The sequence below is a fragment of the Ochlerotatus camptorhynchus genome, unplaced genomic scaffold (genome assembly GCF_037179485.1).
Source record: "Ochlerotatus camptorhynchus isolate MF236.1 unplaced genomic scaffold, CSIRO-AGI_Acam_v1.1 ptg000142l, whole genome shotgun sequence".
Classification (NCBI taxonomy): domain Eukaryota; kingdom Metazoa; phylum Arthropoda; class Insecta; order Diptera; family Culicidae; genus Ochlerotatus; species Ochlerotatus camptorhynchus.
This window is the reverse complement of record NW_027040632.1, coordinates 1,185,624-1,208,839: the sequence shown is the minus strand read 5'-3', so window position 1 is coordinate 1,208,839 and position 23,216 is coordinate 1,185,624. Positions and strand designations below refer to the sequence as shown.

Here is a 23,216-nt window from a genome sequence, read left to right as displayed (position 1 = left end):
ACATAACCTCATTTCGTAGCTGCCGCCTTGACGTCACAACAATCGACTGCTCGGCGAAAGATCGAGAGACAAAGAAATCATGGCACTCTTTGTGGGTTTTTTAATTACGAAATAGAGTTTCCTACCGCATCCCAAATCCTAACAACAACAACAGTTCGCTGCCACTAATTTTACCAAAAAAACTACACGAAAGAAAAAAAACTTCAATTAACCTATTACGCCACAACGGCGCAGTCAAAACACAGGAGAGAGAGAGGGAGAGAAAATCCCAATTATCCGTAAAGCGGGAAAAGTTCATTGAAAGCGAAATTTTCGCGCTCACCGTCCGTCCGGTCTCGTAAATGTATAATAGTGAAAATGAAAAGCGAGCCGAAAATTGCATGGCTCCATTTCTCCGGTGGCTGGTAGATGGAGGTATTTGTATTCAAAACTCCCGCGTGCGTTATCGATAATGGTTTTGTTGAGGCGTTTCTTTTTTTTTGCTTTGTGAGTTTACCCGGGAAAGGTTAAAACAATCATTTTCCCAGCCGTGCAATTTTCATTTATCGCTTACATTTACACGCGCTGTAACGCACTAATTGCGGGTTGCAGGGTACCTTCTCCGTGCGGGGGTTTGTTTTGATTTGTTTCTGCTATGGAAAAAATGAGAATTAATTGTATTTGAATAGAATATCGGCTCCGTAAAGCTAACGAGATTGAGCCTTCCAAATAAACGAACTAGATAAAAATTGATATTCATTCATGTTTTTTGGATCATTTCCTTTTAGCGTGTCGAACGTCAAATGACAACTGCTCGCACCATTATCAAGGCTTGCTGTGATCAACTCTTGACGACGACGACGACGACGCCGCCGGTAAATTGACCAATCATCACAGTCTTTCGTCTTCCGCATTTGTCACACTCTGCACGGACTGCGTGATCGTAAAGCCAAAATACAATAAATGCCATTTTTATTGTTATTGCAATCACCCATCGCGGAACAACAGAACGGTCCATTTCTACCGGCTCATTGCAGTATTAAGTGATCGCGTTTCTCGCGAATGATCTTGTGTTATATTCACGCCGCATTCTACGCCGCAGTCTGTGTCCGATCGCGATCGCCCGCATTGCATCCAGTACATGCAAGGGGGTGTTCATAAACTACGTAAACACCTTAGTGGGGGTTGGCAAGTGACTACGGTTCATATACATTGTGTATGGACGGTTGTCTACTAGGGGGAGAGAGGAGTCTACTACCCTCTCAAAAACTGTCTACGTAGTTTATGAACAGCCCCTAGGTACGCACACTCGGCACGATGATGAGATAGATGCAAATCAAAGTTGAAGGTTGCTTTTGTTGTTGTTTAATGACAGCTCTGGTGATGGTGCGAAGCAGTACAACCAACGAACGATCCAAGCTGTCAGTCGAGGGCAGTTTGTAGATCACATCGATCTTCACATCGCCACAGCACCACCACCACCATCAACAGTTGAATGGGTTCATCAATTGTAGGATCGTAAAAATATCATCCCTTCCGCGATCCCACGCGAAATTCTCCCGGAGCTATAAGTTCTGTTTATATTCACGGAAGAGTTTTATTTTAGTTTTTGGCAAATGGAAACACTGTTTACATTGCCAATCGATGGGGGGGTTGGGATCGTTCGAGTTTTCCTGCGATCTGTTACCATGTGGGTGGAGTGGTTAATACAGTTTCTATCAAATTTTATGGCGTGCCAGTGAAATGTTTACGTACATTTCAAGTGCCGTGAGCATTAAGGATAAAAAATTCTCCTAAAATAACGTTTGATTTTCGGAAACTAGGTACATTGTGTATCTTAATTTTACATTCGCATCACACATAGGCTTGAAATTGACTGTCAGGTGATTTTTCAGACATACATTACTGGAAGCGTACCCGACTCTACAAAGGGAATTATTATGACTAGCGAGCATGTTCTTACTGAAATTTAAAAAAGAAACGCGAGATGATTTTTTTCAGTGCAGGCATTAACTGTCAAACTCTTTCAACTTTTGCGAACCTGAGAACAGCGTTGCCAGATATCCGATTTATCGGTATTTATACCGATTTTCAAACTTGATACCGATGTACAGATAAGGTTTCTCAGAATACCGATTTTTTAGTTATAATACAGATTTATACCGAGGTTTATACCGATTTTTTATTAAAGTGACATTTCGAAAGTTATTCTTGATATTCGAAAATCCCTGTGCTGTCGATCGACCGGTTTTCGAGAAGAACTCAGCCACGGTTGTCAACATTTAACTTCTTGTCTGTCAGAAATAACCACGCTTGGAGAGCAGGGTTAATCGATAACTTTCCATCTGTCAAATTTTAACCAAGAGTTAAAATAATGCACCAAATGGTTCAGAGCCTAAAGGGCCACCCACATTAGATCCGTTTGCGTTGCGTTGACGTAAATTTGACAGTTATTTAGTTCTTTTAATTGATCAATCATCAATTATATAACTCTTTCCGTTTTTTATTTGTAAGCGTATCAAATTTGTAGTATTTATTTCAAAGAGAAAGTTGATTAAGAGAATTCAAGGGACTGTCAACTTGAGTATTTTCGATTGATCTACCCGACTGTAAAAGGTGTATTTTGATTTTTTTGTTATTTATGAATTTTTAAGTTTTGTGCATTTTGGTATTAATGAGTATTCAATTCACCCCTCACAGGATTTCCTTCCGAATTATATGAATGGGGTGGGGCGAAAAGTATCGTTTGTGCAGAATATGTAAAAAAGGAGGGACTTCGAGAGATTGAACTCGTGAGAGCTAATTTTCTCACAAATTTGATTTTATTGGCTTTCTGGGGACTGAATTATACCCAAAGCGAATTATTCCCACTTCTCTCAAATTCTATATGGATTTTTAACACTTCCTACCAGCGTGTTCTGGAAAATGGTTGGACAATGATTAATCTCACCAATACATTCGGGCCTACAATTCCACACCTTCTATAGAGACCAGGTTGAGCCTTGATAGCTAGCTGCTTGCGGGAACTGATGACCTTGACAAATGTCCAAATAATCTTAACAAATTTATGGTGGTCCTGAAAAGGACCGTTTTGTAGTGATGGATGAGTAATGCTGAGCTGAGCACGACGAGCTACTGATTCCGATCCTAGCCTAGCGGTGGGACTTCTTCCTCCTTCTCTATGGTTGCTCATATGAGCTCTGCAGCTCGCTGCTTGCAGGCAGCCTTTCGCTGCTGTTGAAAACATTCCTGCTGGTACTGAACTGGACACCACCACTTATGGTGATTGAATGAGCACCGTTCAGTGGGACCGCATAGAATTCGATTTTTAAGTCTGTGTTAGGGAATGCACTATTTTCAGACATTCGGTGATAATTTTGATCACCATTGCAACAGTTGGATATTTGGTATTTTTCAATAGTAACCTATTGAAAATTAACTAAGTGATAAATTTCCAATCGTTTGGCTTGTTTAGAATTAAAATCTATCTGCTATTGGTCGAAACCTGACCTCTTTTCGTAATGCTGTGCATTTTGGTTTTTTTGAAATTGCGGGGATTCTATAGATCCTGTGGAGATTTATCTAGCCCTGATGTATGTGTTGGTAGAGGGAAAAATGTAAACTTTGCGGGAGACGATGTTTTAACACTCGAAAGCAATTTTGTGAAATATGAAGTAAAACAAATCCTAGCTAGTTCTGCATGATGATTTTGTTTGATTTTATTTATTTGTAAAGTCGCCGGGAAATACCAGCTGGCGATAACTCCTTACTTGAAAACAGGCAAAAACTCACATACAGGCTGCTTTTTCATGGTATACAGTGTGATAATTCAATAATCAATAAATTATCTCAACATTTAGTGGCAAACCATTCATAAATTTTGGTAACATACAAAAAATTCTATAATCCACATTAAATTTCATATGTAAGCGCCGATTGAAACAATCTTTTCGACGTCACTACAAGGGTGATTGATTAAACGAAAGAAACGTATCGTGCGGAATGAAAGCCGAGGAAAAACTAATTGCACCAATATATTCAGGCCTACAATTCCACACCTTCTATAGACAGGTTGCGCCTTGATAGCTAGCTGCTTGCGGGAACTAATGACCTTGACCAATGTCCAAATAATACTCTTTGACAAATTTTTGGTGGCCCTGAAAAGGACCGTTTTGTAGTGATGGTTGAGTAATTCTGAGCTGGGTGTTCAACACGGATGAGGCTGTCGAGCTGTATGTCGTTTGGAGCGAGGGTGACACGTTTGGCATAGATGACCGACCAGCAGCGACTCACGAAGAGCTACTGATTCCGATCCATAGCATAGCGGTGCAGCTTCTTCCTCCTTTGATGGTTGCTTATGTGGGCTTTGCAGCTCGCTGCTTGCAGGCTGCCTTTCGTTGTTACTGGAGAAAAAATGTTTAATGCCACACGCCGAAAGCACTGCTACTGCTGCTACTGCTGCTACTAATTTCGACGACCAAACACCACCACACAGTTGTGTGGTCGTTGGGAGCGTGTGGTTCTGAGTATGACGATGAGTGTGCAAAATATTACGCAATTCCATCCTCCCTATTCGCACGCGCCTGAGGATCGGAGGCGAATGCCACTTTGACTTGTTTCGTCTACTTACTACTCTCTGACGACTGTGCTGGGGAAGCAGCATATGCATGTAGGTAATTGGTGGATTTGTTAGTTAATTCGACGCTTTTGGACAATGCTGGACATTTACCAGTTTTTCAACAGTTTCTTGTTGAAAATCAACATTTGGAAGCATTGTTATCGATGCGTAGCCATATTTCGATTCGATTGGTGATAAAATTATTGAAATTGGGCCAGGGGCAGCTGAGTTATTAACGTTCAAAATCTTTCTTAATTTGTTGCATGTTCCATTTTAGATTTTCACAAAGTGTACCCCCATATAGAAATCAAAGACGTAGTCCTACGTCAAAAAACCGCCTACTGCGTTTTCAGTTATTACCACATTGACTGGTGATGCCAATGGGACTGCTGTTAAGACTACTGGAGCAATCGAAGTTGATTGAATATTATAGGTGAAATTCCATATGTTTAGAAGAATAACTGTTGGGAGAGCTTGTTTGATCAGAGCAGACCCTTTCGGAGTGACGGCTGGGACTATTTAGTTGCTGAGAAGAAAGAACATCTACTGAAAGTTGGTTGGAAGTGAAGGTTGTTGTTGGTAGTAAACAGGCACCGGCACAGGTTCTACCATAATATTCAAGCTATTCGAATCAAGGGGGGGAGGTGGTTGTCAAATACGAACAATCGTCGCCTACCTCGCATAACTGGTTCCAAACGTAAACAAGCCATAAGAAACCTACAGACTTTGTTTACGTTTGGAACCAGTTTCATACAAGAATGATCAGTAGGCTGATTTGACAGCACGTCCCCCCCAGATTCGAATGCCTCAGGATACACTAGGGCTTACTTTGTTTACAAACAAAACTGACGTCTAATATGAGACGCATATTTTTAAAGGTACACACGCTATTTCAAAACTACCCACATATTGGTAGAATCCACCCAGATCTGTCAAAACTGAACCTACCCAAAAATGGGTAACCTGTGTTACAAGTTGACTAATGAACATCGACATGAATACGATCGACGTTGTTAGTTTGTCAACTTTTCACTCCCAACATAGTTTACCCATACCTAGGTTCAGTTTTGACAGATCTGCGTGGATTCTACCCAAATTTGGGTAGTTTTGAAATAGCGTGCACGCTATTTTGATGCTACTCGACTAGGTATACCTATCCAGCTTTCCATGCTCGGTAATGGCGGCCTGTTTGTATGAATAAATGTATCCTTCACTGTGCTTTTTGACACTAACTGGAGGGCGTATGTTGTTCCATTTTCTACTGTTCCTGGGAGAGGGAAAGGGAAGGGGTTGAAATTCGAACATCCAGATAGGTATACCTATAGATCGCACTCATTTTTGCATGCTGTATGGAGTTTAAAAACACTGGAATAAGAGACCAGCGGAGACACTGTTATGATTCCAATCGAACTGTCAAAAGCGGTTCCAATCTGGTTTACTTCAATTAGGGAGGAGTATTAAAATCGTTTAACAATCACTCATCGCTCGTCGGTGCATTGGCGAAGTCACTCGCAAGCAGTTACAAATGCAAGTGATGCCAGGATTGCTTTGATGTTTATCTTGTTGCCAAATTCATGTTTTTTTTTCTCCGCTGGTCTCTTATTCCAGTGTTTCTAATGGAGTTGTCAAAAAATGAGTAAACTGGTTTTGCTCCAATGAGTGGTATCTACCCAGATTCTGGTTAAATGGTTCTGATACCAATTTTTCCTAAGTTGAAAATGGCGCACATTTTGAACAGGCGATTTTTTTGCAGTGAGGTTTTTAGAAGTGAAGCAGTGAAAATGAAGCAGCTACGTAATAGTCTGGATGACGAAAGCTCAGCTAGTTGGTGAGGCATGCAACTCTTATATAAATAATTCGTTGGTATCAATAAATACAGAATTATAATTTTCATGATGTCTTTCTAATATTCTTCCTAGACGAAATAATTTAAATGCATAAAGCATTCATGGGGCATTCATTCGTTTCTATCGAAATGGGTAAGGTTCCCTCAGTTGACAAATGTCATCATCTGAGTAACCGTTACACAGTTTCCGCCATAGGCACGTTTAGTCAAATTTGAGTAAAAGTATGTTTACCCATTTTTGGGTAACTTCCCTTTTGGCTGAACTGAGTGATTTTTGACTCAAAAGTGAGTAGTCTCAAAATAGCGTGTGTAGTAAACGAAGTAAGCAGAGAGAAAAAAATCGATGCATACGTTTTCGGGTTTTTTGACAGATGGGCTAACTGTCAAAAAACCTGAAAACGTATCTATTGACCACTTTTTCAAGCAGTTTTGGCGTGACTTTCTACCAGCGATTTCACAAAACTGGACCAAATAATTTATATTTTTTTATGAAACGCACAAATGTTGGCTACTTTTCTCGAGGTTCTAGAGGAAAAAATCTTAAAATAATGTATTATTTTAAAGTTCGAGTGGTAGTAAACGTCATTTTAAGTGCTCGAATAAAGTGGCTAATTTTGCGCCGGCCTTTACTCGCTGCAAAAATGCATCTCAGAGTAAACCTGTCTCACCCCTTGTCTTTCAACGCTTGGAAAAATTAAACGGTTAAATGTTTATGACTCGAGCCCTGAGAAATGCCTCATTGTTGTTGCACAATCGATGACAACCGAGTGGTTGATACACGGACCCCGCAATCTCAGCGTCACAGGTTCGATTCCAGTTTGATCTGTGTGTGTGTATTCCCTCTAACCCCCACTGGCCGGCAGTTTTAGTATGGAAGAACTCTCTCTACAATGTCGCATTTATGGTCATTGTAGACATATTTAGTCCGGGAGTTAGAAAGTGATAGCTCTATTGCAGATCCAGCAGCCCATTTCAGAATGTCACGTCCATTCCGAGGTTACTTTCACTTACAATAAGCCCCGTATGTATGCATCACCGTTATCAAATGGATATTGGTATTACATACACGCTTCCATGTTTGAAAATATTCTTTGCAAACCTGGCACGTATTTAGTTTATGTTTTTTTTTAAATAGTAAAATTTATTTGGACTGTTCTCACCATGTTCATTTGATCTTCCAATTCATGGGTTCCGTAATTTTGATTTTCTCCAAGCTTTGCATCTCATTTCGTGATGCACTTTTGTCGTCGTAATATTTCCATCAACGAACACAAATTTGCATTGCCATGGTCATCTGAGAGGAGGTTCGCGTCTAGTGCTTTCCCCAGGAACAGTTCACGGCCACCAACTATCACCCGTCCAGTCTTGGGCGTATTCAGCGAGGCATCTTCCATATTGCTCGCAATCTCCGACACCGGCGAGAGACAAGCAGCCGACCACTTTTGCAAGTGAAAAACTTGCTGATTCACGGCAACGTCGGTCACCAAATCACCACCAAAACTCGCGACGGACACATTATCAAACACGTTCCCGGGCTAATTCACCCACCGGACCGATCTCTCAATAGAACTACACGCCGAAAGTGTAGCATCTGAACTCGGAGAAACGGGCTCCCGGGAGGCAATGAAAACCGACACCGAACAATGGAACTGAAGCTGCTAAATGATAACTTTATGAACACTTGAAACTAAATTTCAGCACACAAATTAACAAATTTAAAGCAAGCAATGTTTAATTCGCTGGCTAAAAATGCACAGCAAAAGAAAAACACGTCAGCTTTCAAGCGCGGCCTACTGCGATCCGGTTCGATTCCAGTTTGATCTGGACCATTATTTGTGAAGGCAAATTAATTGAATTCATACCAATTTCTTGTGCATATGAAATCTTATGAATATCGATAGTTTATTTTGCTTGAGTGTTCAGCGCCGGATTAATCAACATATATTTTTAAAGTGTATGTGGGTGCATTCAGTGCGAATATGTATTTTTTTTCCAGTGTATTTTTTTTTTTTTCCTAAATAGCAAACCAGTTTCATATACAACTTTACCTCAGATATCATTTCGATGAGCAGTTTTCGTGCTTTAAATTATTGAAAAATATCGAAAACTGCATTTCCAAAATGGCCGAATTTGGTTCATTGCCCCTAGCGTACAATTATGTAAAATTTCATGGGTTTGGGAAAGGTAATATCTAAAATTTGTTCGAAGAGGCTTAGAATGGACTTGAAGACCATAATAAAACCATAAAATATGAATGGAGTTAGAAACGTGATGCCAGATGTGTGAAGTGAGTTAGTGAAATACATAATTTTAGCAGAAATATATGAGATGAAATTCAATTATATGAATTATCGCGTATCGCGGATGCTTAATCATCTTTTGCCATGGACTGTTGTGGTCTTGAGATGCTTTCAACATCCGCCTGATTGAAGCGACTTGGAAGAAGAGAGTGGAATTGCCAACTCCCTGTTGTTAACATTTCGTGAATTGAAGGTGGGCGCATCTCCCCACTCATTGGGACATCCCCTCGTATGATGGCTTGTTCTGTATCGGGTTGGAACATTTTTATCATTGGAAGGAGATTCTTCTTGCTCCCGTGGATCATGCGTAAGTGTCTTTGCTTACGGGTCCACTCTCCGTTTTTGGCTCTTAATACAATGGTAAATTGAATACAACCAGGTATCGTACTTGATCAAGTCATCAGAGATGGACAGTCCACTGTCTAATGGATGATACGTGAGATGAGAGGCGAAGTACGAAAGTCACTATTCACATCTCACTTCTCTCATTTTACAACTCATATCCAACCCCCCATTTAAGGGGATGGGATGACTGTATAATTTTCCATAACCGACTGCCCCACAAATGACATTTGCCAATCGCATTGATCTCTGGTAGCACTCCACATGAAGTCGTGACCTATTTTTAACAGAGGTTAATAATCAACCTCACATCACCGCAATCTACTAACCACCTGTCCCTGCCAGAAGACGCACACTCAATTAGTTCATCTGTCACACTCACATCGAGACCAGCAAGGATAATACTAATTAGGTCATCATCATTCTCACCGCAAAGCCACTACCGGGCCACCCCACCCCATCAGCCAATGTCAATAGCGATAAGTAGTAACCAGCCAGTCAGGTTGCTAATAGTGAAACATCCCCCGCTGTCAAACCAATTGACAGTCATTCGGGATTTAAACGAATACCTATATCCACCGCCCATGTCTACCCGTGTGTCGTGCCCCTCCGTTGCGTTCTCCGGACGAATAATCACGTGGCGCAAGTGAGCAGAAGGAAACGGCAAACAAAAACTAATCAATGGATTCTCCAACTGTGCCAAGCGCACAGTAGACGGTGACTTTTTAAATATTGCGAGAGCGGGGGGCCTCCCTTAGCTCAGTCGGTAAAGGCGCAGCTGGAGGTGGATCGATTCCCGGTTCGGTCTAGGAATTTTTCGGGTTGGAAATTTCTCGACTTCCCTGGAACAACTGTGGAAGTGCATCTGGAACACTAAGTTGAGAGCACGCAATAAGCTGCTAATATGCGATAAGCAATAAGCTTGAAATACGAGGAAGCAGAAGAAGAGAGCTGAATATCGCAAAAAATAGTGACAGTCGCCGTTGCCGTCGTCGTCGCAATGACAACAACAAAAACAAATAATACTCTTTCGCATGCTCGTGAACTTAACGCGGCGGCTACCTACATTCCCGTAAAGTTTTCATTTTTTTATTCAATAGGAAAGTTTAGCAGGCGATGCAAAATAGCAATAGTTGAGTGGTATGTATTGAGCAAATCCAAACGATCTTGAGAATGTCAGACGAGTCGCGAAACCGTTTGTGTGTAGAGAGTAACAAGCTTAGAGGCGTAAATTGCCCCATATAAAACATCAACAAAAGTAGAGTTGCATATGCATGCATGCACAACACACAGCTCTTGCAATAAATCTAGGTAAAGGCGGAGAGAGAGAGAGAGAAAGAGTGCAGGAGCTGTCAAAATGAAGTGCTCGTGCACACGCCAATTGTGAGGAAAAGTTTAGTCACTTATAGCGAATTCGTTTATTATCGGGGTTGGAACCAGTTCCAACCCAGTGCGAAACCGAACTTTTTGTCAGTGCGAACCTCAACCTGAGCTAGGTTTTAAAAACAAACGAGCAAACTGACGTTTGTCAGAAAACAAGCAGACCCAATCTTGATACCCGATCCAGGTTGGAACTGAATAATAAACGAATTCGCTATTAGTCAGGCAATTTGAGTTGAGATTTCTCTCCGTCCGCTTCGTGGAAGGGAAGGACACTGTGAAAAATCTTTTGCTCGGTTGGGAAAGATTTGAAATAGTGTTCAGAGCAGAATGCAGAATGACTCAATAGAGCTGAAAATTACACTGAATCCAGATTATTTTTTTTCCATCAGTGTAAAATCTTTCCACTATCGAATGAGTAGGCAGGGTTTGAGGCGCGCAAATTCTAGTCGCGATCGTGCAAAATTATGACAGAGGTATCAATTGTTTACATCCCACGAACGTCCGTTCGCGTCGCAGCAGGTTCCCTTTCACACGGCACGCCTGGCACCTGTAGACTTGAAGTGGCAAATCTCGCGATCAACATCCAATGACAACGCGCACATGTGTGGCGATAAATTAACTGCACACATAACCTCCAAACAGCTAGTTTTTGATCAATTCGATCAGATCAGCCGAGAGTTCCAATGTCGGGAGTTAATTTAAAATGCACACAGCCAAACAGAGCTGCACTAATTGATTGAACCGCGGTTCGTTTTCGCGCAAGGGAAAAGAACTGCCTTTTTTGCACCGCTGGTAGGAATGGTTGCGGTTTGATTAAAATGTTCAAACGTTGCTGCTGCTGTCGCTGGTCCCAATCGGGCAATCGACCGGAATGACCACAATGCTGGCCATGTTTCGGTTGTTTTGGTTTTCGAATCAAACAAAACAGGATTTATTGTTCGCCGCAGTAGGCGCTTGCATTCGGCGCATGTTAATCGGTTGAATACCAAATTCCGCAAAAAGGCCATTAATTTGAAGGAAAAATGCATTCCGGTGCATAGCGACCAACTCCTTAACCACGAATTGAAACTCCCAGCGACTGGAAATACGCACATAGCAAGAGTACACCCACACTGCTCCATTCACTACGACGACGACGATTGTTGGTTGAGGTTAAGTGTTGTTGTTGTTGTTGCAGGAAGGTTATCACGTTCCGGGTCGTAGCGGCCTCCGTCCGGTCGCTCTATCAAACGTCATTATCATCTGTAATAATCCAATCGGCGGCAACGGACAATGGTTTGTGATATGGGCGGCCGGCTGTTCTGTGGGAAGTGTGTGAATCATTGTTTCAATCGCTGCATAGTTGTCGGGAGAAAATTACGGTTGTAAAATGTGTCGCCCGTAAGGTTAGAATATGTCTCCAAAGTGATTCATCCGTGTCGATTTGAATGAAGTGGCAAATGCTTGATGATTTTCATCTGAAACATTGACTGCCTCTCGTCCTCTTCCTTTGTTCATTTGGATTTCTTCAATTGTTGCCGCTTTGGATAGGAATCTCTTCATTTCTTTTCGGCTATTCAGCCGAAGCACTTGTTCTCCAGTCCACCGTAGAATGTCTTTCTGCGGAGTCTTTCCGGTTATATTTCTTGAAAAATAATGTTTAAGGCATATTTCTTCTTCATTGAAATATGACCAGTTCAATAGAGCTATGTTGTAGGAATAATTTCCGGTTAGCACATTAATTCATCAACATTTTTGTGCAGAAAGCAAAAATGCACATCTTTTCAGAACATAGCATGTCACTATTTATGCCAAGGGGTAAGTCACTCAGCACAGTATGCCGATAGTTGATTCGGCACAGCTTGGGCACATCCATCGGCACAATCTCGAAGGCATTGGATTGTTTATTAAATAAAATGGGAGCACTGCTGAACAGCTGTCATCGAAGTTTGACTGCGTATTTCAGAAAAAATACTCTAACTGTATATACTAGAGGAATTCAGACCAGCAATTCACTTCTCGGTTCACATTTAAATTCGGAATGCAGGCTTCCGAGGGCTGTCGATTGCTATCGATGCCGGTCACAAGTCTTTCAGCTACTACGCAAATGGAGTGTTCTAAGAACCACAATGCATGAGCAGTTTGGAGGGATTGGATCATGCAGTGGTGGCGGTTGGATACGGAAAACTCAAAGGAAAAGATTACTGGCTAATCAAGAACTCCTGGTCCAACTACTGGGGCAACGATGCTCATCTTGAGGTACTTGTTGAATACGTCTACCGTCACCAGGCAGGCATTCTTGATGGTGATAACCTCGGAGTCCTCCTTAGAACACATGATGTACCCGATTGGAACGCTGATGTTCACCGTGTTGAAGCTCTTGTCCTTGAGGAAGGCTCGCACACGATTCACATAATTCAGCAGGGAAGTTCTCCTCGGCGAAGACGCCCAACGTTTTGCCATCCTTGCATCTCTGGATCGCTTCCACCAGCTTTTCAAAATTGGCCTTGTCTTTGTCGTTCTTATCCCAAACCAGCAGCTTAACCGACGGAATGCCCTCCTTCTCGATCTGCTTCAAGAAGTAGATCTTTTCGCACAGCACCGTAATCGTATCGGTCAGTTCGTTTCCCAGCAGCCAGGTCTGCAGCGAGCAAGGATTTGCTGTAATGGTTTCCTCGTCTACGCCGACCCTCGTCAGAAAGCAATCCGCCTTCTGCAGTGAATCATCATGGGAAAACCAACCGGTGGAAACTAAAGATTTTAAATTGGCTCACTACTTGACTAGCCTATTGGTCCCAAGCAAACCGATTAACGTACCCCATTCTAGTCGAAATTCTGGTACTACACTATGTTTGTTTTGATTCGCCATGAAATTTTGACAGATAGAATGAGGGGTTCGCGGATTTTCTTATGTTTCGAGGGGTGCATCGATTAGCTCGGGACCGAAGAGAGTACCAGAGCTGAGCCAAAAAGTTGAGCACGTTTCTTCGAGACCTTCTGGTCTTAGAGTTACCTCTATGGGAAAACTCTGGTTCCTTCCAGTTGGCGTAGAGGCGTTTTATTCGTCGGTAGAAGGAATCGTTATCGAGCACGGTATTTGACATTTTCGGGGCCGTTGTGAATGCAAACCAAAACATTCAAGCTGTCAGAAATACCGGGTTGCCAAATTTACCATAATATTCGTATTTTACAAATAATCTCACCTTGCTCTATGACTGCCCTAATAAAAAAAACCATAAAAGAACGATAACCCAAATCATTGAACTATTCCACAAATGGTTTGGATGATACCCAGAACACGTCGTTAAGCAAATTAACCATACAATTTTTATTAGGGTGGCACTGCCGGCACGATCGACACACCTGCGGCACACTGAGAAAAATATTGACCCAAGATTGGTGTACGGAGTGACCTACCACAGGAGTAAGTCACTCAGCACATTGTGCCGATATTAGATTCGGCACAGCTTGGGTACATCCATCGGCACACCTTCGGCACAATCTCGTAGGCATTGGATTGTTGTAAATAAAATGAGAGCACACAAATGCTGGACAACTGTCATTGAAGTTGTTCACAACATTACGTGCTGTTTGACAGACTGAGGAACTCAGACCAGCAGTTCACTTGTAAATCTAATTACCAAATGATTTATACCCTTAATTCAAATAATGTTGCAACTCATACAACACAGACTACAGCAGACTATTCATCATCCTCTACAGTCGGTCTTCAACAATGTTACCCACCGGTTCCAACACTTTCCGATCGCTATATTAGACCGTTGTTTTTCACATCACGAACGGCTAGGTTTCTGATCTGCCTTTGAGGGCATTATAAAACCCGAAAACACAGGATTTTTATTATCCTATGAACACAAAACTCCTAAATTTTGCACACCCGCCACTTCCCGCGTCATTTTCAATCCGGTTTATCCTTGCGATTTCAAACCAAAACATTCAAGGTAGCAGAAATACCGGTTTGCCGGGATGGATATCTTACAAACAATCGCAGCTTGCTCTATAACTGGCAGAATCGGCACACCTGCGGCACACTTGAGGCACACTGAAAAAAAATATGACCCAATACTGGTGTGCGGAGTGACCTACCCCTTGACAAATACCCATATTGATGGGTATTTGAAAATATTTCCTACAATTTCTTGAACCGGAGACCACCATCCTGACTTTAAAAATGGCGTCGCTTATCTATTTCCAATCTATAGACGTCACCTCGATTTCAAAAATACCCATATTGATGGGTTGGCATCAGTATTTCCCACTTTTTCTCGGAAATTGGAAGCCGCCACCATAGATTTAAAAATTTCGTCGGATATCGATTTCCACCACCGATTTCCAAAATACCAATATTTCAATCTGCCCGAGAGTGATAAATTTGACATCCACGTGCACAGATCTATACACATGTGCTTAAATTAACCGAGTGAACATTCAACAAAAGTCAGAAAAACTGTGTGAATTTGGATCGAACAGCTTTGCTTCAATTAATTAATTAATTTAGCTTTATTTAGGAGGCTTTCAGCCTTAGGCTGGTTCGCCTCCAAATTTTGCTTCAATGCGAAAGTAAGTTCATTTGACAATGAAAGACGAAATGAAACCGAGTCAAACAAAACAAAAAGGATGAAAACTGATCACAAGTGGTTCTGTTGATGTTGAAGGGGATCTGTTCGAAGAGAAGACAGAATGACTTTCAATTAAAAGTAATCGTTGATAGCTTCGTCGTCGCTTGATGATTTTCGATTGAAAGTGACTTTGTTGGGCATGACCATCGATATCCGACGCCATTTTGAAATCGAAGATGGCGGCTTCCGATTTACGAAAAAGTGGAAATACAGTCAAATACACATCAATATTGGTATTTTTGTAATCGGTATTGCAATGATATGCGACGCCATTTTGAAATCCATGATGGCGGCTTCCAATTTCAGATTAAGTAGGAAATACTGTCAAATACCCATCAATCTAGGTATTTTTGGAATGGGGATGGCGTCTAGAAGCCGGAAATCGATATCCGACGCCATTTTGAAATCCATGATGGTGGCTTGCGGTATGAGAAAAAGTTGTGAATTCTATCAAATACCCGTAAATTCTATACAAATACGGTTTTTTTTTAGAATCAGGGTAATGTCTAGAAGCCGGAAATCGATATCCGACGCCATTTTGTAATCAAAGACGGTGGCTTCCGATTTTCGGAAAAGTGTCAAATATTCTAAAATATGGTTATTTTTAGAATGGGGATGAGACGTAGATGCCGAAAATTGATGTTACGCCGTCTTTAAATCCAATATAGCGGTCGAATACCGATCAATGTGGGTTTTTTTTTTAATCAGGCTGACATCTAGAAGCCAGAAATCGATGTCCGACGCCATCGTGAAATTCAAGATGGAGGCTTCCGATTTCAGAAGAAGTGTCAAATAGCCTACAAATGGCATCGAATATCGATTTTCAGAATCTACGCATCGTCCTCGTTCCGAAAATACCCAGATCTTAGGGTATTTGATACTTTTTTGAAACCCGATGGCCACCATATTGGATTCCAAAATGGCATCGGGTATTGATTTTCGGCATCCACACGTTGTCTCCATTCCGACATAGCGTCGGATATCGATTTTCGGCATCTACGCGTTGTTCCTGTTCGGAAAGTAACCATATTGTAGGGTATTGGCCACTTTTTCTGAAACCCTATGGCCGCCATATTGGAGTCCAACATAGCATCGGGTATCGATTTTCCGCAGCCACGCGTTGTCTCCGTTCTGAAAACACCCATATCTTAGGGTATTTGACACGTTTTATGAAACTTGATGGCCACTATCTTGGATTCCAAAATGGCGTCGAATATCGATTTTCGGCATCTACGCGTCGTCCCCGTTCCGAAAATATCCATATCTCAGGGTTTGACACTTCATAAAACCAATGGTTGCATTCACAATGGGTGGTTGAATTTTTGATGGTAGTTACTGTTTTGGTATCCGAACTCGATGTCTGTGTTAGGGAGCCGCTATCGGTTCGTAAGCAACGATTTTTTTGAAAAATGTCGAAGGCACCATTTTTAGATCGAAGAAGGGTCAGTCTGATGGATTCGTCATTTAGCGTGGAGGCCAATGTAAGGGGACAAAACTCGACTAGTGCTTTGGTGTTATCTTGGATTACATAGGAAACGAGACCCAAAGCACAATTTAAAGGAACAAAACTGTCAAAATGGCCGCTTGTGTGTGTGTTTTTGCAATGTGATCAACCTCAAGCTGGAGCAGCCTTGGTTTGGTGTTTAGGCTGAATGATCGCCAAAAAAGCGATCGCAACTTGTTGCGATCTGTTCCGACCTCTCATTAAACAAAGCTTTGATCAAACTTATGGCCATCTAATTTTGAATCCTTTGAAACGACAAAAGTTCGTCGGTTTCGGCCAAGTTGTCCAGTGTTTATGATCGCACCGCTTGACACTTGCGCCTACATGCGTAAATTACCCTTACCTTTAAAAATCGGCATCGAAATAACCAATTAGATTCGCTTCCAATTGTTACACGTCCAATAAGATAGAACGGCACAGTAGAAGAAGAAGAAGAAGAAGAAGAAGCAAAAACCGACCCAGTCCAAAAACCGCGCACGCCAATTGAAGGACACGGCTGCACACCATTGCCCGTATAGGGGATAGCATTAGTGGGACAGCACATTATTACAAACTCCAATCGTCACATTTGCCTTTCCACCACCTGGCTTTTGTCCATGGGCTGAGCGCGTACCTACCGACATCCATCTACTGTAATTATCAAACGTTAGGTGGTTTAGGTTGTTCCTCTGTGTGTTGTTGCCGAATGTCCAAATTCCGAGAGGAGCCAAGCAGGCCAAAAAAAATGGTATGAAATATACCCCCAAAGACCTTCACATTCCGAAAAAATCGAACCACCAAAAACAGACGCACGACGCACTTGTCTTGCTCGGCGAGTGGCACCCCCCTATGGCTGATCAAATATGCAGCTAAGCAAGTAGGTACCTAACCTACTCCCTCCGAACTCAACACCGGGTGGAAACCTGACTCGGAAATTGACGGGTTGTGTTATTGACTCTCAAATTACTTTGCCCGCGGACCTTCGGAATCGGTCAACCTTTAGCTCGAATCATGGCGGGGCATATCATTTTTCATCAATGTTAGGACATTTTCCTCCGAATTGCGAGAAATGGAAGTGATCAATCAAGTTATCGGTTTCTCTCCTCCAACATAGTAGGCGTCTTCTCCCTTTGAGCAAACAGTAGCCTACTAGATCACCTTGAAACCATGTGTGCTAATATTCTTACACCTTTTCTTCTTTCCTTCCAGATGAGACAAAGCCATACCAAACGGCCGATAGCTCGTGGGATAGTTCTTTGTCGCGAACCACAATCGAACCGCTGCCTCCCACGGGGAATCAGCAGAAGCACCACCAACGGCAACTGAGTACCAACACCACCACCACCACCACCACCGCGGATGCCGTCGATTTCCATCCGCAGTTGATCCCATACCCGTCGGAACGTAGCAACAAACTCGATTACAAACCGTCGACCCGGACGGTCAGCTCCGAGGACAGTTGCTACTCGGAGGATCGGTACATTTCCTCGGACGAGGACGACGACGACGACGAAGACGAGGAGGACGAAATCGATCTAGACGAGAACGACATCCGAGAGGAGTACCTTCGTCGCGGGAAACAACGCAATCGCCGTAACAACCTTCATCAGGAACAACCACCAAAGAACTCAACGCCAAAGGAACCAGCCGGACTCGAGGAACAGCAACAGTCCGTCATCGGAGGAGGAGGCGATCGAAGGCGCAGCATCACCCAACTGCAGAATACTCTCAACAAGGCCAAGGCTCATCTTTCGTTCGATAAATGGAAAAGTCACCACGGCGGTGGTGGCAGCAGCAGCAGCAGCAACAGTGTGTCCCTTCCGTTGCATCAGCAGGTGGCCGCTGCTGGTGGAGGCGCTGGCGGTAATGTCCACCTGATTGCCGATCTCGTCAACAACAACAGCAGCAGCAGCAGCAACCATAGCAACAATCGCGGCTCGGTGCACGGTAAGTTTATTGAGACAGAGCAATCACAGGGGCGTAGCTAGGTAGAAGGAAGTTTTTGAGGAGAATCTCTAGCGAGTTTTGAGAAACATTGAAAGCTAATTCTGATGACAGTTCTAAGCATAATTTTTATTAGAATTCTGAGGTGAATTCCGAGGGAATTTGTGGAAAATTCTAAGCAGGGTGTGGAAATTAGGCCGGAAATCTTCATGAAATTTTATTCAACCTGGAAAAACCTGGAAATCTCGGAGAATTTCATCATTCCTCGGAGAAATTTTTAATTCTCTTAACAAGAAAATTTTGTCAGATTTGAGCAGTTCCACGCCAAATGACGAATCGAAAAAACTCAACCTGCTCCGATTTGCATGAAACTTTGCATACCTGTGTGTGGCAATCGTTTGCATTTTTTAAAAAATTCGACCATTTCGGAAAAGTTGACCGACTCCAGGAGACCCCGATAGCAACAATCATATCAAATCCTTCTCTCTTCCTTCCCCAGCATCTGCAATGTCAGCCACGGCGGCGTCCGCTACATCCTCACCCGTTCCACCGGCGGGCATGAGTCCCGGATCGGCTTCCCTAGCGACGGCAGCGACCGCCTCGCCCAGTTCTACCAACTCCTCACCTTCCATCTCGTCGGAACCCTTCTCACGACTATCGCGCTGGTTCTCGATACGTCGTGGCTCCATGAACCAGTACGATGTGAAAGGCCACAATTCGACGGCGACGACGACGACGACGCATTCCTCTTCTGCTGGCGGAAAGGAAAACCGTCGCAACAGCATCGACCATGTCGATTCGACGGGGTCACTGTTTGGAGCTAAGTTCGATGGCGGGAAGCTGGCGATGAACAAGGTACTCGAAGCGGACGAAGATCCCTTCCAGTTGGCGCTGGACAGCTTCGCAATGACCCGAGGTGCTGGCACGGAACCGAAAACTGCCGAAAGAAGACACATCCCAGTAGCACTGCCACCGGCGCCATCCGGACTGAACCAGCAAGAGCTCAAACGGAGACACATCGTAGCGGCCATCATCCACAGTGAAAACTCCTACGTGTCTTCGTTGCAACGATTGGTTAATGTAAGTCATTCTCTGCTAAATTCATTGAGTCAGTCGCTTAATTCTTTTCATTTCCCCACGCAGGAGTACAAACGGCCCCTCGAAGAAAGCAACCCACCCGTTCTGAACCCGTCGAAAACTGCCATACTTTTCCATCGTCTGCCGGAGATCCTTCAACTGCACACCCTCTTCCGAATATCCCTGGCCGACTACATCCAAAGTTGGGACACGGAGGAGAAGATCGGCGACGTTTTCGTTGCCACCTTCAGCAAATCCCTGGTCCTGGACGTCTACAGCGGTTTCATCAACAACTTCTCGATCGCCATGGACCTAGCGCGGATGGAAGCGAAACGGAAATCTGCCCTGTCGGACTTTTTCAAAGTCAAACAAATCTCCGCCCACGATCGGTTGTCCTTTTTCGGGCTGATGGTTAAGCCGGTCCAGCGGTTTCCCCAGTTCATCCTCTTCCTGCAAGATCTGCTCAAATATACCCCGCAAGGGCATCACGACCGGATGTCCCTGCAGCTTGCGCTGACCCAGCTCGAATCCCTGGCGGAAATGCTGAACGAGCGCAAGCGGGAAGCCGAACAATTCCAAGCCTTCAAAGAAATGCTGGAGAACATCAGCGGCACGTTCAACATCCGATCGCTAGTCTCCGGAGGAACGTCCGACAATACCATCAACAGCACAACCACTCGCTACTTGCTGCGGGAGGACAACGTGACCCAGTTGGAGTTCAACCAATCCGGATCCGTGGTCAAGAGCAAGAAGCGACGGTTGCTGCTGCTGAACGACAAGGTGCTGTGCGTTTCGGTTGCCCCCAAGCAGTCGCACGAGTTTGGATCGTCGGAAAAGCTGACTTTCAAGTGGATGCATCCGGTGCAGGACGTGGAGATTGTCGATAACAACCAGTCGATTACGCTCTCGAGGATACTGACGGCAGGTAAGTCATTGGAAAATCAAACGCTTGAATCTGCAGATGCTAACCAACCGAACTCGCCGTAGGAATGAAACGTGGCAACAGTCTCAAGTCCAACTCCAGTTTCGATTCACCCTACCTGGCGCCGGGGACGCTTCCGGGGGGAATGAACGCCATGAACAACACCAGCTGTTCCACCATGAACAGTTCGTTCGGTGGCGGAACCCTCCCGGGCACGGCCGGCAGCAGCGACGCGGACAATCTGTGCAACGAGATGAACGACCTGATGCACGACTACGAGGTCATGTCGAGGATCAACGATCTGGTCGGGTCGCTCAAGGGGTCCTACAAGGAGATCAACCTAGGCGTCACCAAGTCGATCCTGGCGGATATTCAAGCGTCAATACAAGTACGGCGTGATTTTTTTTTCTCTCTGTGAAAAGCTTACTAAAATGATATTTCTTCCGCAGAAAAAGGACGAAGAAATTCTCTGGGTGGACTCGTGTTGCCTGCAGTTGGTGCTGAAGAATGCCGCCAAGGGTGGCAAGGAGGACATCACCTATACATTCCAAATCGAGAACCCCGTGGTCAAGAAGGACTGGATCACGGAACTGCGGCTGGCGCAGCTGGCCCTGGATCCGAACAATTCGCCCGCCTGGCAGATGGGTGCCGAACATGAGCAACGATACTCCCTGGCCAAGATGCCACTGTTCGTCAAGGCCTATCCGGCGTTCAAGTCGCAGCATCAAACCGAGGTTAGTGAGGTGCATGGTTGCTTTTTTTTTATTTGGGATCCCATTTCGTATTAACATTCTTCCTAATTCATCCATCTTTCCGGCGCCGCCTGATTGTTCTTCGCAGTCAGGAGGCTGCGTCAGCATTATTTTTTGAACATAGATTCCCTCGACTACCTTCATCACTTCCTCTGTTTCTTTGTTGTTGGTGTCCGACGATGTATTTGCAGCCACCACACTAGTTCTATTCTTCGTTCTGTTGTTACCGAGCGTTCTTGCATATGAAACGTTTGTTTTTAAATACGTTGTAGCATATGTTCCACTTCTGAACTGTTACCTCCACTGCCTTCTCATCGAGAGGGTTGTTCCCTTCTTTTAGCTGTACCTGTTTCGATACTACATTTCACAAATTCTCATTACTAACTATAAAGGCCTGTATAGAGATCGAAGGAAAGTGAAAATCTCATTTAAAATACTCGATTTTTCACCAGCGTGAACGATGTAATTGACAAACATTTCACTTCACTTGGAACTGTTAACAGATACGATCCAAACGGTGAATGAGAACGACCCAAATTTGAGTTAAGTTAACTCATAAGTCACATAAAGTGCAGGAACCCAGCGATGAGTAAATTTGCCAAACTTTCCGGATATGAGAAAAGCAAAGTTCTACTCCTACTACTACTCAGTCCATTGGAGCTACTCCTAGACTGAGAAGAATTTTCGTCAATTTTCCTCATTTTCCGGGAGCTTTGTTAGGTTTTCTACAGAAAAACCATGCGGCAAATTTACTCATAGCTGAGTTCCTGCACTTTTGGCGATTTTGAGTGAACTAAACTCAAATTTGGGTCGTTCTCATTCGCCGTGCAGTGAAATCGAGTTTTGTGGATCGCATCTTTTTCGCTTGCGTTTACTTTTTTCACGCATGCAGCTGCTCGTGTAAAGAACTGCAGCTAAGCGAAAAGTTGACGTTCCGAGAAGAGCGTATCTGTCAGATTTTTACTTTTCACTAAACTGATCGATTTCATTTCACGTGAACTGTGAATTGCGAAAACAGGAAAATTTGGAAAAAGTTTTCACAACGACTTTTTCACAACCTGTTTTGCTCGCGAAATTTCATGATTTCACTTCTCTAGGCTTCACCAACTTAAGGTGTTATTCACTGAATATTGACCAAACATTCAGTAAAATTCGCAAACGACAAGCAAAACACGTCAGTTTCTCAGCGCGGCCTACTTCGACCCCCCGATTGATCATTCTAGCCTTTCTCGCAAGGTTCGTCAAACTCGTTGACGAGGGACTAGACTAGAGAAGGTCCAGTATAATGTCGTTTTCGTTTTTGCGGTGTAGCTACACCGGTGCTACACCGCCGAACACCGAAATTTTTTAGGGTGAGGCTATCGGTTGCACCTTTGTTTACAAACAAATGATGATGAACTGTCAATGACTCGTGCTTATTGCTGCTTACACTACACCGGTGTAGTGTAGTAAAAACGAAAACGACATAAGAGAGGAGCGGATTCAAAACAAACTGCCTTGGCAACCTAGGCTCCTCTGTTATAGTAGACCCTCTCTAGACTAGACTAGTCCATTGGTCCATTGTAGAAGTCTTCGGGATTTGGTGTCAAACTTGTGTTTCAAATTGCTTATAGCGAATTAGTTTACTATCGAGGTTGGAACCTGTTCGAACCTCAACCTGAGATAGGTTTATAAAAACAAACGATCAAACTGACGTTTGTCACAAAACAAGCCGACTCAATCTTGATATCCGATCCAGGTAGCTTCTGAATAATAAACAAATTCGTTATTAGACTTATCCTGAATGTAGTTATGACAAATTATGAATTTTCAAACTGCTATGCGACAAGAAGCCTTATTTAGCGAGTCAAGAATTTCAACAACAGAATTAAGACCAGACTGGATGTAATTCAAGACTGCAGGGCTTTCAAAAACGATTTTAACCTGGGAAAACCCCATTTGATCCCCTGCC

General features: G+C 43.4%; 2 protein-coding genes across 3 annotated transcripts in view; one reads left to right on the top strand and one right to left on the bottom strand.

The window, feature by feature from the left end:
• The window catches only part of orion, a 460,865-nt gene that overhangs the window by 273,852 nt on the left and 163,797 nt on the right, over window positions 1–23,216 (bottom strand). The window lies entirely within an intron of this gene.
• Window positions 1–23,216, top strand: part of LOC135700793 (uncharacterized) — a 182,743-nt gene that overhangs the window by 156,054 nt on the left and 3,473 nt on the right. For both annotated transcript variants that reach the window (XM_065221434.1, XM_065221435.1), the window contains 5 exons: window positions 17,780–18,517; window positions 19,014–19,594; window positions 19,658–20,516; window positions 20,579–20,901; window positions 20,963–21,247. In XM_065221434.1, the coding sequence (XP_065077506.1) occupies window positions 17,780–18,517; window positions 19,014–19,594; window positions 19,658–20,516; window positions 20,579–20,901; window positions 20,963–21,247 (2,786 nt within the window). The remainder of the gene's footprint in view (window positions 1–17,779; window positions 18,518–19,013; window positions 19,595–19,657; window positions 20,517–20,578; window positions 20,902–20,962; window positions 21,248–23,216) is intronic.